Source organism: Sphaeramia orbicularis, chromosome 20 (assembly GCF_902148855.1).
Source record: "Sphaeramia orbicularis chromosome 20, fSphaOr1.1, whole genome shotgun sequence".
Lineage (NCBI taxonomy): Eukaryota > Metazoa > Chordata > Actinopteri > Kurtiformes > Apogonidae > Sphaeramia > Sphaeramia orbicularis.
The window spans coordinates 21,126,195-21,142,467 of record NC_043976.1 but is presented as its reverse complement, the minus strand read 5'-3'; the positions used below and the strand labels follow the sequence as shown (position 1 = coordinate 21,142,467).

The following is a 16,273-nucleotide window of genomic DNA, read 5'->3' as shown; positions in this document are numbered from 1 at the left end:
GAGAAAATGATCATTTTGCAGTGGTCTCTTATTTTTTTCCAGAGCTGTATACATATTTGACCTGTTTTGAGTCAAGATACTTTTTCAACAATGCTTTCTGATGTACATTATACAAACATTGCACTTGACTTGTGTAATTTTCATTTAAGAGTCACTGTTGTATTCACCTTGTAAATGCATTTCTAAAATGTAACTTAACATAATGGAAACTATTAAAATTACTTTGTGACCTATTATTACATCTTATGGAATATTGACACAGCACAAACTGTTTTTAAGCTAATCAGTATTTTCATACTAAAAAATAAAATGTAATTCACTTTTGTATTCAATTTGTGAATGTATTTCTCAATTGTAATTTAAGTGAAAAACAAAAACTTACAAAAGTTTGTGACTTATAATCATTTTATGTTGCAGAGAAAATGTACAAAAAACATTCACCTGAATAGATAGTAAGTTGGATAAAAAATATATTTTTTCAAGGTAAACTATGGCTAGGAAATAAAGTCTTCGTTATGGATGTGAATGTGGGCCATATATTGGTACATCATTTATGATTTATGAGAGGTTTAATCTATTTCATCACTGTCATGATCCAAGACAAAATAAATACTTGCACAAGCATTCTTATTCGTGAATTTTCAGCTATAAAGCTTAACTGTTGATTTTACATTTGTATTTAACTTCGGAACCAGTTGTGTAAACATCTATTTATAAATGTAAATAATGTACATAGGATAACATCTGATGCAGAGGTTACATCCATATCAGTCCACACTGGAAAAGATTTGCAAGTAAATTATCACTTATGCATTACTGATGCATATTAAGAGAAATAAAAGGAGGAATGTGTCTGAAAAAAAAAAAAAAAATTCCAACTTTATTCCAAGTTTGTGCACAAAAAAACTGAGAAAATAGAACCTTTTAATTATAATTATGTATTTTGACCATGTAAAAATTTATTCACAAAACTGACATTGAAAAATATTTTCAAATATCTGAATTTATACTATTTTCTGCAATGTAAATGAATGAAAAAGCACCATGTGATTCTAAATAAATGCATTTTTCCACCAGATCAGTCCTTTTCTGTTGTATGTCGAAATTCTAACAGATATACTGTACTCTAGGACAATTTTCTAACATGTTTTTTGCTTGTGTATTTAAACTGAGTCCTGTGGTTAGTTCATGTCCACATTAAACACAAATCAACTTTTTATTAAAAACAAATAATTTTGTAGTAGTTCAACAGTTTTCAGTAAAAAAAAATAAAATACTGTATACTAATATTTAAGTGTCTAGTATGCACTTAATAAGGAAATACAATTCATTTGTCAAATGTACAAATAAAACAATCATTCCCTCTTAGAAGACAATGAGCGCAAACCAAATGAATAAAGCTGCCTTATGCGCCCTCTAGTGGCAAACTATCTTGGTACAAAAAGCAGCAACAAAGCAAGCACAATTAATATAATAATAATAATAACATAATGGTAAAACTACAATTAAGCTCCTACATATGGTATATGTACAACTCAGAGTGACACTATGCCTCTTCAGCTGACTTTATGTGCCTTCATGAGAATCCTCCAGCGGTCTTTGAGCATGACACCAGTGCGTCCTTCAAAGTCATAGTCCTGTAGGATGCGAGACCACTTCCCCAGCCCGTGACGTCTGACGCCATCTTTGAGGTATTTGTCCAACTGGGCTGTCCATTTCTTAAAAAAAACAAACAAAAAAACAAACAAACACAGAAATAAAAGTAAACTCAGCAACAATGTCAAAATAAAAAGGACAGTGTTTGACTGACCCTTTATGTAATGGCTTCATTTGGATTAATTTAGATGGATGTTCTATTAAATGAGCTGTGCAGTGAAACGTACCTTCCTTGCTCTTCTGTTGTTCGAGCTATCTGTTACTGTCTCAGATGTCATCTCACATAACTCTGCCAGTGGGGAAGTTTTAAAAATAAAAAACATGAGACGATGCGCAGGTATTATATTCTCCAAATGAAAGGTTGACTACATTAAATCCAAAGAACTTGATTTTTAAGCGGAAATACACAGCTTGACCAAAAGGAAGTCCCTACATGGATTTGACCAAATGTACAGGGTGGGGAAGCAAAATTTACAATGAACATTTAGTTGTTTTTTCTCAGCAGGCACTACGTCAATTGTTTTGAAACCAAACATATATTGATGTCATAATCATACCTAACACTATTATCCATACCTTTTCAGAAACTTTTGCCCATATGAGTAATCAGGAAAGCAAACGTCAAAGAGTGTGTGATTTGCTGAATGCACTCGTCACATCAAAGGAGATTTCAAAAATAGTTGGAGTGTCCATAAAGACTGTTTATAATGGAAAGAAGAGAATGACTATGAGCAAAACTATTACCAGAAAGTCTGGAAGGTACTATTAAAGAAGAATGGGAGAAGTTGTCACCCAAATATATGAGGAACACTTGCGCAAGTTTCAGGAAGTGTGTGAAGGCAGTTACTGAGAAAGGAGGACACATAGAATAAAAACATTTTCTATTATGTAAATTTTCTTGTGGCAAATAAATTCTCATGACTTTCAATAAACTAAGTGGTCATTCACTGTCTTTCAATCCCTGCCTCAAAATATTGTAAATTTTGCTTCCCCACCCTGTATAGTTCAGAGGAAATATGTTTGAGCTGCAACAAGTTCTTTAACTAATGCAGTAGCTTGTCATTTCTTAAGGCGAAGACACACCAATCCGATTTTCGGCAGTCGGGCTTCCTCAGGCAGTCAGGCGAGATTTGGTGACATGAGTCTGGTTGGTGTGTTCTCTGCAATCGACTGTCGTTAATGCCGTCACCAGTCTTTTCATCCGATTAAACGTGTATAATCGGCCACTACCAAGTCGTTCAGTCGGACCAATCTGATTGGTGGAAGGATAGCCCTTGACTAGTGAATCAGTGAACGAGAAGTTTCCATGTGAACACAGCTTTGCCAAGGTACTTCACACTATTATTGTCTTCTATAAAAGGCCATTCACTGCTCATATCGTATCTGAATGAGTGCAGGTCAGTGTTGCATATGGACTTCATTCATTCCATGAAGTGAACATTGTTAGCATTGTGAGATTTCGCCTTAGTTTTCACCTGTGACTTCTTTATTCTTCCACAAGAAAAAGTTCAAGAGCTGACAATGCCAGTATCTTCTTATCACTATCCATCCGTTCAACAAGTACAACAACAACCCTTCATGACTACTCAAAACTCTCTGCTGACAACAATGACTGATGACAGGGAGCTCTGTTTTGGTCTCGAGCAGGGGTGTCAAACTCCGGTCCTCGAGGGTTGGCATCCTGCATGTTTTCGATATTTCCCTCTTCCATCACACCTGGAGGCCATTACATTTATCAGGCTTCTGCAGAGCATGATGATGAGCTGATCATTAATTGAACCAGGTGTGCTGGAAGAGGGAAATCTCTAAAACCTGCAGGACAGCGGCCCTCAAGGACCGGAGTTTGACACCTGTGGTCTAGAGAGATGATCCGGCATTTCCAGTTTTACGTCTTGTGCAGAGGTGTCAAACTCATTTTAGTTCAGGGGCCACATTTAGCTCAAATTGACCTCAAGTGGGCCGGACCAGGAAAACAGCAGCATAATTACCTGTACATAATGACGACTCCAAATTTTTCATTTTGTTTTACTGCAATCAAAATTAAATTATGAAAATATGTACATTTACAAACTATCCAAACAAAATGATGTGAATAACCTGCAAAAACTGAAATTTCTTGAGGAAAAATAAGTACAACTTTAACAATATTACACCTCAACTTACCATTTATACATGCATATTACGGATTGGATCTACAAAGGCACAAAATATCTAACAACAGGAAGAATACTGTAAAAATTTCACTTTCAAAAGTTCAGGTTTTTAACATTTTATTGTTAAAGGATAGTTTGTATGTCCTTATTTTCAGAATTTAATGTAAGTTTTTATACTAAAACTAAGAGGAAAATTTGGACGTCATTATATATAGGTGTAATGTAATATGTTTTTCACATTAAACTAAGAACATTTGGAGTCATTATTTATAGGTTATTATGCTATTATTTTAGTTGAGATCACATTGTTCTGTATGTGGAACCTCAACTTAAACGAGTTCGACATCCTTGATTGTTAATATATTAAGTGTAATTTTTGCGCCTTGCAAATTCATCCCGCGGGCCGGACTGGAATCTTTGGTGGGCCGGATTTGGCCCCTGGGCCGCATGTTTGACACCCCTGGTCTTGTGCAAGCGCAGAACGTACGCTCAAGTTGGTAGTCGATTTGGTGTGTTCTTCACACTTTTTTTATGACTTTCATTTTTCACTAACTTTTTCCAAACATATCACATAATCACATATCAAATACTAACAGTAGAGCATTGGTAAATTACCCACCCGTATCCAGAAGGGGTCTTGATATCGATATTGTGGCTTTTATTCCATACACATCAACTTAGAGTATCCATGTATATAATATATACACACGCCTTAACTCTTTCAATGCCATGGGCCGATTAAATCGGCTTTACGAATACAACCTTTAAAGTGCCACGGGCCGATCAGATCAGCTTTGGAAAACACGCCATATTTGTGTACAAACAAACCATCCACCCCCATTTCTTTCTCACATTTCGATGACATTCTTTCAAATCTTCTTGCAAATTACGATCAATAATGAATCGGCTGCGTCCGGTGCATTTTGAATTAAGTAGCAATCGGTCGGATGTTACCGAGCGGTTTTTGACCAAGGAGGAGCTCGCGTTTCGTTTTCTGCTTGGGAAATTTTATGAATGAATTTATGAATGAAATCATATGCAAATTAGATGGCCATTTTGTAGTAATATCGTAAACACAGCGATCTGTCAAAACAGTCCCATCTGCTAGAAAATGAGTTCTGATGACGATTCAGACTTCGATTATAAAAACGACGCGAAATACTGAAAAACGGCCAAATTCTGTGGCACTTTTAAGGCTTATTAGCCCCTTAGCTGTCTGGCACCGAAAGAGTTAAATATCAACACAGAGGTGTCTAATCATAATATACACACATGCATACATAAGGTATGTGATCATTGTCTTTTCAGTGTGAATCCTCTTGGCCTTTAGTCTTTGAGATCTAAAGATTTCAAGCATTTGCTCTATTTCAAATGATATTTTTCTGTCTTGTCCTGCATCCTATATGACATTCTTTCATACGCCGCTACTTCTTCAACTTCCGTCTCCATATTTCTTTCAGTTCCTCATAATAATTTGTCGTCCAGTCATTAGAACAGTCTGTATCCAGTCTTTCAGTGGTTTGGGAATTGCAGACAGCACTTGAGGATCACCTAATATTCTTCACACTTTTTTGAACATGTCGGGGAGACGGGAGCTGACCGATCAGTTGCACTACCTATTCTGGCAACGATCGGCAGTCAGGTTGGTGTGTCTTTGCCCTTACACAACTATGAATTTGCTAGGGAGCATAAAGACTGGACTGTGTTTCAATGGTCATGTGGTCTGATGAGTCCAGACTGACCCTGTTCCACAGTGATGGTGCATCAAGGTGACAAGAGGGACAGATGAACAGATTACCCATCATGCCTAGTGCCTACAGTACAAGCACGTGGGAGCAGTGTTATGGTCTGGGGTTGGTTCAGTTGGTCAGGTTTAGGTCGAGCAACATCATCATCTGTCCATAAAATGATGGAAATATATGTTGTGATGTTGCATATGTTAAACGAAATGATGCCATAATCAAAGCTAAAGGCCGTCAAATGAAATAGTAGTGTGGGACTTCTTCTATGGCCAGACTGTGTATAATGAGAAAGAATAAAAGATCAAATCCCTGTGATTTAATAAATCACACCACAGAAACATTCTGTGGAACAGGATGTTGAGTGATTCAGAGATTAAAAAAACAAAACAAAACTTACCACTCTTGGGGATTTTTGTGAGGCAAACTTTAACCTTCTTGCATGACTCTGGCATCCACACTTCAGGACTTCTAGTTGAGAGTAGTTTTCGTTTAGTCCTGAGGAAATATGGCAAAATTGTGTGTTTTTCAGTCACGTGTAATGCTCTTTATTCAGAGGTTCAGAGTAATTGAACAGAGATTTATTTTACTAACCTCATGCATGACCCATTCTTACTTTTCCTGTTAGGATTAAAAAAAAAAAAATACAACATACAAAATGGAATATTAACACATTTTACATTTGTGGTATTTTCTGCTGAATATTTGTCATGTTCAAAGTAGTAATACATAAGAGTTGACAACTACAGGTGCAAAAATCAGCCTTTGAATATTATTTATCATAAAATCAGAGTTTCTGCAGGTATCAGCAAATCTAATTTAATGCTTTTTAATGCCACTTTAAACAAATTTAATGCCCCTGTCAAACAGCAGATACAGTTTTATATATAGTTTTATGACAGTTTACTTGTCGACAGGCTTTAACCAGGGTCTGAACGGTTCCTCCTCCAATCACTTCTGCTGAAACTTGCATTTCCCTATTTTTCCAACATCTGCTAATATTCCCTCCACTCTTTCGCCACAGCATGAGCACGCTCACATCACATTGCATTCCAAACATCCGGTGTTGATGACTTCATGCACCGGCCATAAACAATAGCCAATGAAAGGGTTCGGCCTGTCAATCATCACACTATACTTCTGATCAAAATTATTAAATGTTTATGTAATCAAAATAAATCATGACTAACAATGCCTTTTTTTTGATCACGTGTATTTAATTTTTAATGCCTCTGGACATTGACTTTAATGCTTTTTAATGCCATTTAAGGCCTTAAATTTCACAAACTCTGTTTAATGACTTTTAATGCTTTTTAATGAGCTGCAGAAACCCTGAAAATAACGATTACTGATATAACATTTTATCATGATGCTTAGGAATATTACCCCACCTTTGTGTGTAAACCAAAGCAAAGGTAGCAATAGGGTCAAAAGTTATTTCCTACTGTTTGTCTTTTGCCGGTGGTTCATCTGCACTTAGTGGCCCTTCACTGTCCTTTAAAGGCTCCGGATTCTTTGATGACCGGACGTTCTTCGCGGCTGCCTGGTGATCAGAAAGGTAAACAAAAGCGCCAATATAAATCATCTTTCCAAACATGACCCAACGTAATCTCCTTAAAACAATTAACTTTCAGGTTCAAGTATTGCTGTAATGAGAAAGAAAAATTAATGAAGCCTGTCATTACAGTACCCTTCCAAGTCTCACCTTGGTCAACAGCCACTATGTAAATCATTCTGGAGACTTTCATGAATAAACCAGACCTGAGGAGGCCCCTGCTGAACGTAGCAGTTTGCCCTTCCAACTAATCTGAAGACAAATAGTTCATTAACTATGACTGATAGTGTCACATCAGCACCTTCAGTTTGTCGGAGCGCCATTATTCACAAAGATGAGCGTGTTAAGTCCATTTACTGAAAGATAAAACTTGTTTGTTTAAACCTTGCTGCGATCTGGCCCTAAACTCTGAACACCTTAATGTATTTCCTGATTAAAGAGCAAACAATCTATTGAGGACCTTACCTCCTTATGTCCCTGAAATTTTAATACTAGACATGTGAAGAAGAAAAAAAAACGTATCCCGCACTCTGTCCATTCAACTTTAATATTAAAGTTTTTTGCAAGTTGAATAGACAGTGTGCGGGACATCAGGTATTTTCCTATATTTCATTTACTGATCATGTAGATGTTCATAAAAGCTCAGTTTAAGGTTGAGGGTTATTATATCAAAAAAAAAAAAAGAGAAAACTGAAGAAAAAGTGTCTTTTTCAGCAAAATATATCATTAACTGAACATAATCCAAGTGTCTCCATCCACTGTCATTTATCAAACTCTATGGATTTTACTGGTGAATCAATGCTGTAGAAGATGACAGTGTTTCCAGGTTCACTATGGAGCCTCTGAATGTCCAAATGGGTCATATCTGATGACCATAAAAAGATGACAAACTGCATTTTATACCAATTGTTTACATGGATTGATAGGATTAGTAGATCAGAAGTTATTAAACATTTTAGATCAGTAGATGGTTTAGGCTGTCAGTGGCTGTTTGGATTTGTATGGGTTTAATCATATGAAAAATCACCCCAGTGTGTAAAGACCTTTATATGACTGTGGTGAAATAAAGTTAACAAAATAAGCAATAATACTGTTAACTGCAGTTATTTCTATGCCAATTGAACATCATTTCAAATGTCAATGTCCTGACAGTACTTGTCATTTTCATGGTTGTGTCATGGTTTTATTTTTACCTTGAGAAGGTAGTCTGAGGGATTCTTTTCCAGATAAGCATCCAAGTAGGACTGGACTGTCTCTAGCAGGCGGCTGAAGCTGAAGCTCATTATGAACGGGTGGTAACTGTCACTCTTGCTCAAGACTGTTGAAAGTTTAGTTTTCAGGTTCTGCTGAAGAAGGCAATCATTAAATAATACAACCATTTTAAAAACACCAACTATTATAGGATTGTTCCTGAATTGTTAGACAGGAGACAACAAAGACAGAAAGAATACAGACCTGTGGGAATTCATGGTGTGCCTCAAACCACTTGAGGACAGAGGAGGCAGATGATTTTTGGCCTTTTTCCAAGCACACAGCGACAGACTAGGAACAAGGCCATCAGACATTAACTTTACAATCCAAATAAAAACATCAGTTCAAGAGTTATATGACATCGGGGCTTTAATTTTGGTTATTACTTCAAGTTTGTTATATTCAATTATTATAATTAAGGGCAAAAAATAGTTTGCAAGATTACCTGAACAAGTAAAAGAACGGTGATGTTTTTAAATAAAGCTTCATCTGCAACAGTGTCTTTAAGTGTAGTCCATAGCTTTGCAGCAGACATCAGAGGCATCACCTTGTTGTCATCGTCAAACCTGACATCTAGACAAAAAAACATATTGCACACTACAAACGTCACACTCACACCTTATAATAAATGTACAGGCTTTCACAAAAGGTCAAGGTAAAATGAAAAGGTGTAGGACTGTTTACATTTTTGGTCAGTTAATTTTCAGATATTACAGCTGTTTTCAGGATGCATGATGAAATGTTGCCAATAAGCTCCGTTTTAACACAGGCTTTCATCTTAACTGGCATCAAATTAAACTGGTACACATCCCCAGGGATAAACTGAAAGCAGACTTCAAGTCCGTGTGTTTTCAGCATCTTCTAGAAAGCTGCAGCTCCACAATGCAGTACTTTCTATTGTTAGGGCTTTGCTGGAGCTTATACAGTAGGTTTGCATATCTACCCAAAAGCAACAACTTACCCAACTGCTTTCCATGCATAACTCTGGCGAGGAAACCACAAATCATTACTTTTTCATTGTGAAGATTTCCTTTAAGAGCTGGACTCTGAGAAATTGCTGAAAAAGCAAAGAAAGATACTATTTACCAAAAGTCTTCAGAAATGCCTGCAAGACACTAAAATAGTACTTCTATTGTAACACCTTACAAAGAATTACAGTAAGTGTTCACCCTCCTCTTTGAATGACTGATTCCCCCTTTGATCAGTAGTTTCATTATCATATTTATTTCATTACTCTATTACTTCTTGTAGCTCTGTGACTGTCTATCAGCTTTTTGTTTCTTCTTGCACTTACATATATGTAGTATCACACAAAAGTAAGAACACCTTTTGCTTTTTGGAAATTTTTCACATTCACATTTGATGTAGATGTATTAGAGGCACCGGGTTGAAATGTAATATGCAGCGGGGGTCCTCTGCTTTTCCACAAAACAAAGATACAATTGAGATTTGTGAAAACAGTGAATACAAAAGTGAGTAGGCTACATAATGGATTCTTTGGTTTGGTTTGAAAATGACCCACCATGGAAAGATAGCTGTTAAGAGCTAGAATGTACTGCTATAAAAGATATATTCACCCAGATGAAAGAAGAATTATATACCTCAGAAGTACTATACAAGGAGTTAATGAATAGTCAGCATGACATCTCATAGCCACGACTACTCTACAGATCTTAACAACAGCATTAATACCCTTTACAAACATTTCCAATGATGCATCTTTGAACACTCTAGCCAAGAAAATGCAGAAATTTTCAGTGATTCAGCCCAGAGAGAACTGAAAAAATGTCAGTGTGTACTTTTCACCACACCTCAGGTTGGCTTTTCAGGACAGGCAAAAAAGTGCTGCCAGTATAACTGGTGAGATTTCCTCAACATCTGGTCAGACTTTGAGTAAGCAGACTATATTTTGCAGATGTCACCTGGTTACTTTGCATGGGCGTTCAAGACAGTAGATATCTTGTGGTGAAATGAAAAGATTAGCTTGATCATGTCTGCATGGAAACAACCTGATGAGCAGTGGTAAGAAAACTGTGTTGTGCTTACAGCCAACATCTGGCAGCTACTAGAGGACACTAGTGAGTACCTGCAAAGACCACCACAACTCCTCAGAAACCCAGTCTATTTTAAAATACAATGGATCTCACACAAAATATTGACATAGTTACATATTATAATTGACTGGTACTGACAGGGTGTATTCACATTTGGAGTCACTGTTTTCTGAAAGGCAGTTCCCTATGGATACGGAACCGTATGGAAAGACAAAGAATACGGCATGCTTTTAAATTCCGTATGATTAAGGACGAAATCTACTTGTACAGCACAAATTCTGTACAGAGTATGCATTTTCTTTTTTTTTTTTTTTTACTTTATTCAGATTGTTTATTCATCAAGTTTAATGTACAAAACATTCATTGTTTAACAAATCAGAACAGGAAGTGGTGAAAAGGAGGAAGGGGCATAGAAGAGATAAAAAAATAAATAAAATATTTTAAAAAAAAAAATCATAACACAAATAAAGTTAAACAGAAGTCATATTTTGTAGTCATATATTGTAAGTCATATTTTCCAATATTATAAAGTTTGCTTGCATTTTTCATTTTTAAGAGTTTCAGGGATTTTAAGAAATGAGGTAACTCAATATGAAAAATGTAAAATCTCTTTCTTTAGCAATGGAAGAGTAGAGCTGTACAAATATTTTTCATTTTAAGAAGTTGTATAAGGAGAGAATAGAGAAGCTTTATGAAAACATGTAATGAAATAATTTTACTTATGGATTTTTGGATTTGTTTATTTTCATTGACTATTGTGTAAACTGTTTACTGTAATAGCTGTAATGGCAACTTATTTGATGTAAGCAGATGTTTTAAGAAAGGGGCAGGTATTATAAGTTTTCTTCATCCTGCTCATTTCCAGTCATTTAGATTAGAATGAATAAATAAATGAAATGAATGGAAATCTGGGTTTTGTTTTTAATTATTTGCATTTGTGTATATGGAATTTAGCAAGACTGATAATATTGTTTATCAGAAAGTCCTTTTCCTTATTGTCTGTGATCAGTCCGAATATGAGGTCTTCACGAGAAAAACATCATTAGACAGATAGGTAAATATTTTAAAATATGTTTGTAGTTATTTAGAACAGTGTTTCCCAACCACTGTGCTGTGGCACATAAGTATGCCATGAGAAATCATCAGGTGTGCCATGGAAGATTATCCACTTTCACCTGATTGGTACTCTAAGCGAGTGGTGTGATATAGATATGTATGACTGCACACGCCAGTGATCCTCTCTACAACAACAGTTTCCCTTTGCAAAGTGAAAATGAAAGTGAACCGGCCCCGATGCGGTGCATTCTGTTGATAAAGCCCCCCTCACTAGTGATGCGCAGATCAGCGGGTTACCTGCAGGACCTGCAGATTGGGTTAGAGCGGGGGGTATGCCTCTATTATATGGATCTCAATCTGTAAGATGGGGGTCCATCCTAGGGGTGGCTGACGCACCCCTCTCAGCTTTCTCATTCCAAACGCCCCACGTCTTTCTTCAATTCCTGCAAGAATATCAGCTTTGTGTTCAAGTAAACAGGCCCAGGTTTCACACTAAGTCAAGTGAAACTAGATTTGCATTATATTTTAATAAATATACTTTTTGTAACATTTTTGTTTGGTGGTGTGCCTCGTGATTTTTCTAATGTAAAATATGTGCCGCAGCTCAGAAAGGTTGGGAAACACTGATTTAGAACATCCTAATTTATTAAAGATTATAATGTAAATTGTGTTTCTCATCACATGTCTGAGGGTAGATAGGTAAATATTTTAAAATATGTCTGTAGTTATTTAGAACATTTTAATTAATTAAAGATTATAATGTAAATTGTGTCTCTCATCAGCTGAGGACTGCCTCTGGGGTGTCCTATTACAAAATGTATCTTGTAAATGAATTGTTGACTTTTTTTTTTTAGAAGGGTTCCAGGTTAATCTTTGTATGAAACCAGTCATGAATATCAAACCATAGAGTTTCAGAAAATTCATAGTAAAAAAAAATATATATATATCACAAGTCTCAATATCCTCACAAAAACACACACTGGTTATTTTTTTATTTTAGTAAATTTCTTTGGCTTTTGGATTAATGGGGCATTTTTGAAATTTGGATCATATTGAGTGTATAGTATCCTTTGAGAATATGTGTGAAATTGAGTTCCTGTAAAATAGTAAGGGGTAAGAAATCTTATTATAGAATTTCCGGATTGTTTTACCAGCGGTTTTAACTTCACAGAACTCCTAGATGCCAGAGTAAACGCTAATCACTTCCGCCTTAGTTTTGTGTTTCCGTTGTTTGCTACATTTCCGTATCCGTAGCCATTTCGTTTCTAAAATCTCACTTACTTATACTTTTGTTTAGTTTGTGGAGTGATAATTTTGTTTGTGCAATAAGTCACAGAATGTATGCTCTTTAATTGACTTCATGCCAGGACCTCTGATGAAGCTAGTGGCAAAGTTTCAGGCAAATTATGAATAAAGTTCAAATGGTGTGATGGCTTCAGTGAGCAAAGGTAAATATCAACAGGGTTATTCTGTATTGTCGTACGATACAACATTGTTTACATTTTCAAACTTGGCCTAGTTATGTAGTAATGTTAATCCACAATAATAAGAACACTTCAATACATTATCTCAGACTAATGGATCATTTAACTCACTATATACGTTATATGTGGCACTTAAATGCAAATAACTTTTAGTTTTAAGAGTGTTTCTTACCCTCGATAGCAGAAATGGTGTCCTTGAACTCATCAAGATTATTTTCCTTAAAACTGCGACATAGACTTACAAACAAAAAGTCCAACATCCACCCTGTAGCAACTGTTTTAACTTGTGAAAAGTCTACGTTTGTGTCTGTATTATCAACATCTTCCGGAGGCTCACAGTTAACTTCTGGATCCATGTTTGTTGTTAGGCGTTTGCTTCATAAAGCTCTTCTTCGTCTTTATTATTTTGGCGCGCTTCCGCTAACTCTTCTTCGTTGGTGTTTACATGCAGTTTGCAAAGCTACATGCGCAGTAGCGCCACCTGATGGATGGAAGTGTAGAAAAGCAGATCAGCTGGAAAAAACGTAACTTTCCCTTCCGTAGTGTACATTTATTAAGAACCTCACACGGTTTTGGGTCAGACATAAAAAAAATGGATTTCACTAAAAATTAATGATATTCCATGTTTTGAATTATATCATATTATTTTTTATTTGGATAATTTGGCCTCATCTATTTCAGATATTATTAATATAATTTTATTATTAGGAAAATATCATATCCACTGTGCAAAATGGAAAAATAACAAGCCCTCCTTTTCTGGTTTTACAAACAAATTTAAAAAAATTTTCTTGGCCCTAAGAAAATTGGAAAAAAACAAAATTGCAATGAAAATAAACCAGAACTTTGATCATTACTTATTATTTTCATTTTTTAAAAAAAGTATTCTATGTTGCATTTCTGCTCCTTTACTTTAATTTAAACTGCCTGATTATTTACACTGTATTGTATTTGAATGTATTTTTCTGTTCTTGCCTTCCATATCCCCATGATTTTTGTACTTTATTGTATTTATTTTCATTTATATTACTATGTTATTGTCCTCAGTGAGAGTTCTGTATTTTTTTCACAAGTTCAATAAAAAAAAAAGATATATTAAGAACCACCCACTGCTCTCAATTTGCATGAATGAAATAACAAACTAAAAAAACAAAACAAAACACTGATACCGACCTCAGACTTTATTTTTGTTATTTATTTAAATTTAATTAAAAAATTGTTTTTAATTATTATTTTTATACGTAATGTTCTATATAAATACTGTTCAGCATAAGTTTGATGTTGATGCTCAGTCTGGAAAAAAAGTGTTTCTCTATGGGATTCTGTGACAAAAAACAAAAAACAAACAAACTTTCTCTTCCATGGTGTTTTTCTTAACAGGTTCCCCATTGCAATATTGTTTAACAACTGGAAATTAAGCATAATAAACATCACACCTGTTGTAATATTTCAGACTACTTTTTGTACTTTTTGAGATTTTCCAGTGTGTACATAAATAATGTCAGATGGGACAATGTCTTTAGGATCCCATCTCATATTCTGCCCATAACTGCCATAACTGCCTGTTTCTGAATATATATATATATATATATATATATATATATATATATATATATATATATATATATATCAGTTTTCCTGCCAGGTTGTACACACATGATAATTACTGATAATCTTAACCACTACTGTTTTTCATGATATGTGTCCATTAGCTATACTTTTAATATATCTTTAAGCCAATTCGCTGTCTCATTTCCTCCCAGAATCATGAAACATGGGACATGATGTTAAACCGTCCATTGTGCCAATAGATGATATGCACATGAGGTTAGACTTGATGTTGAGAGGGGGATGGGAGCTGTATCTCAGACATGGGAAGGATGTAAATTTTGGGACCCATCATCAGTAGTGTTGCCAATATAGATGTTGGAATCAGCAGTCCACAAAACTCACGCCAAGTTGCTGGACCTCATACATAGAGTCCAACTGAGATGAGCTAGATAGCCTCAGATACACATGAAAGATTTAACACTATCCTGTCTGTATGATGACTTTCCAGATATAATGTTTGCTATCTGGACTGATGATGATACTTTAGTGTTAGTTGTTTTCTTCCAAGTTATTCTGTGATATTCTCTTTTTCCTTGCTACATCAGTATGAGCTGTGCACTCATAGCCAATATAGTATTTGGAACTCCTTATCTTAATTCTCGTAATTTTGCTGCAAACATGGGTGGGTATATTTCCAAGGAAGTATAATTGAAAATGGAACAGTAGTTTTAGATCCCATATCCTACACTTAGCAGTTTCGTGTTCACTATTTACCTCAAAACAAAACAGATGTATTGGGCTTCAAACAGTCTTGTATAACCTCTCTTTACCCCTCTAATTCTCAGAATTATTTATCCCACTTCTGCTGACATTCCAGACACTAGTGATGTTTTAAATGGTCTGCTACAAATTTGGAGAGAATGAAGCTGTCCAACAAGCGTTTAAAAGCTGGTTTCTGCTCCAGGCATATAAATTATGGACCAACGTCCTAGGATTTCTCTATTGTAAGCTCAATAAATATTTAGTACATATATGTTTGTTTCCCAAACTTGCTCTAACGCACTTTGCAGTCCATTTTTGCATTATTTTTCACTTTGTCGGTGTTCTGACATCAGGTCAAACATTACAAGAACTTCAAGTAACTTTAACTTGTTTTAGTGCTTGCCCATTTATTTTCCTGGCTTTATTGCATTTAGACAAGCATACAACTTGTGATTTTGTTACAAAAACAGGTTGTATTTTCATTCATTTCTCCATTATTCCACTTTTTCCATTGCTTCCTGCATTCCATTTCATAAATACTCTAGACTTTAACCCAGAGGGCAAAATGTGCATTATGTGACTTTCCCATGTACTGAACAACTTTTTATGAATCTATATATTAAATCACAGTAGGCTGCACACACCACCCTGTGGGATAACATTTCTACTACATATGTTTGAATTCTCCATTTATCTAAGTCTGTATAAATTTCCCCCAAAATAAGCTACAAAACTCTGCAGAACATAATTAATGTAAACATAAGTAATTCGCCAAAATCCTACATGGTATACAGTACACTCCTTATATTATATAAACACTGTGACTGAAGTTCTCTCTGAAAGTGTAAAAGTTCCAGCATGCTAATGCCTCCACTTTTGAGGTTTGGGAGTGGTGTTTATGTTGAGCATCAGTGTTTAGTGAGAGTACACAACAGAAAGTGAAGATCCATTACACATATCTAATGGAATCTAATACATTTCCCTTCCGTAATAAAACATTTATCAGTCTTGG

The 16,273-nt window shown here is 35.4% G+C and overlaps 1 protein-coding gene across 2 annotated transcripts; it reads right to left on the bottom strand.

Moving 5' to 3' along the window:
- Positions 1–40: 40 nt before the first annotated feature.
- Positions 41–13,368, bottom strand: terf1 (telomeric repeat binding factor (NIMA-interacting) 1). Of its 2 annotated transcripts, none has more exons than XM_030123098.1 (10): positions 13,121–13,368; positions 9,316–9,411; positions 8,800–8,927; positions 8,559–8,645; positions 8,297–8,449; positions 6,994–7,091; positions 6,143–6,169; positions 5,949–6,046; positions 1,884–1,945; positions 41–1,718 (listed from the first exon to the last, which is right to left on the bottom strand). In XM_030123098.1, exons 1-10 carry the CDS (start codon positions 13,302–13,304, stop codon positions 1,557–1,559), a joined length of 1,095 nt encoding a protein of 364 aa, XP_029978958.1. In that variant the 5' UTR covers positions 13,305–13,368; the 3' UTR covers positions 41–1,556. The 2 variants fall into 2 exon arrangements, with proteins under 2 accessions (XP_029978958.1, XP_029978959.1); XM_030123099.1 differs by having other exon boundaries at positions 8,297–8,446.
- Positions 13,369–16,273: the final 2,905 nt, after the last annotated feature.

Excerpts from the sequence above, each read along its gene's own strand:
- terf1 (XM_030123098.1), bottom strand. The coding sequence starts at position 13,304 with ATGGATCCAGAAGTTAACTGTGAGCCTCCGGAAGATGTTGATAATACA. Across the intron at positions 8,450-8,558 it reads CACACCATGAATTCCCACAG|CAGAACCTGAAAACTAAACT; the intron begins GTCTGTATTCTT and ends TGCCTTCTTCAG. Across the intron at positions 1,946-5,948 it reads CACAAAAATCCCCAAGAGTG|AGTTATGTGAGATGACATCT; the intron begins GTAAGTTTTGTT and ends CCCCACTGGCAG.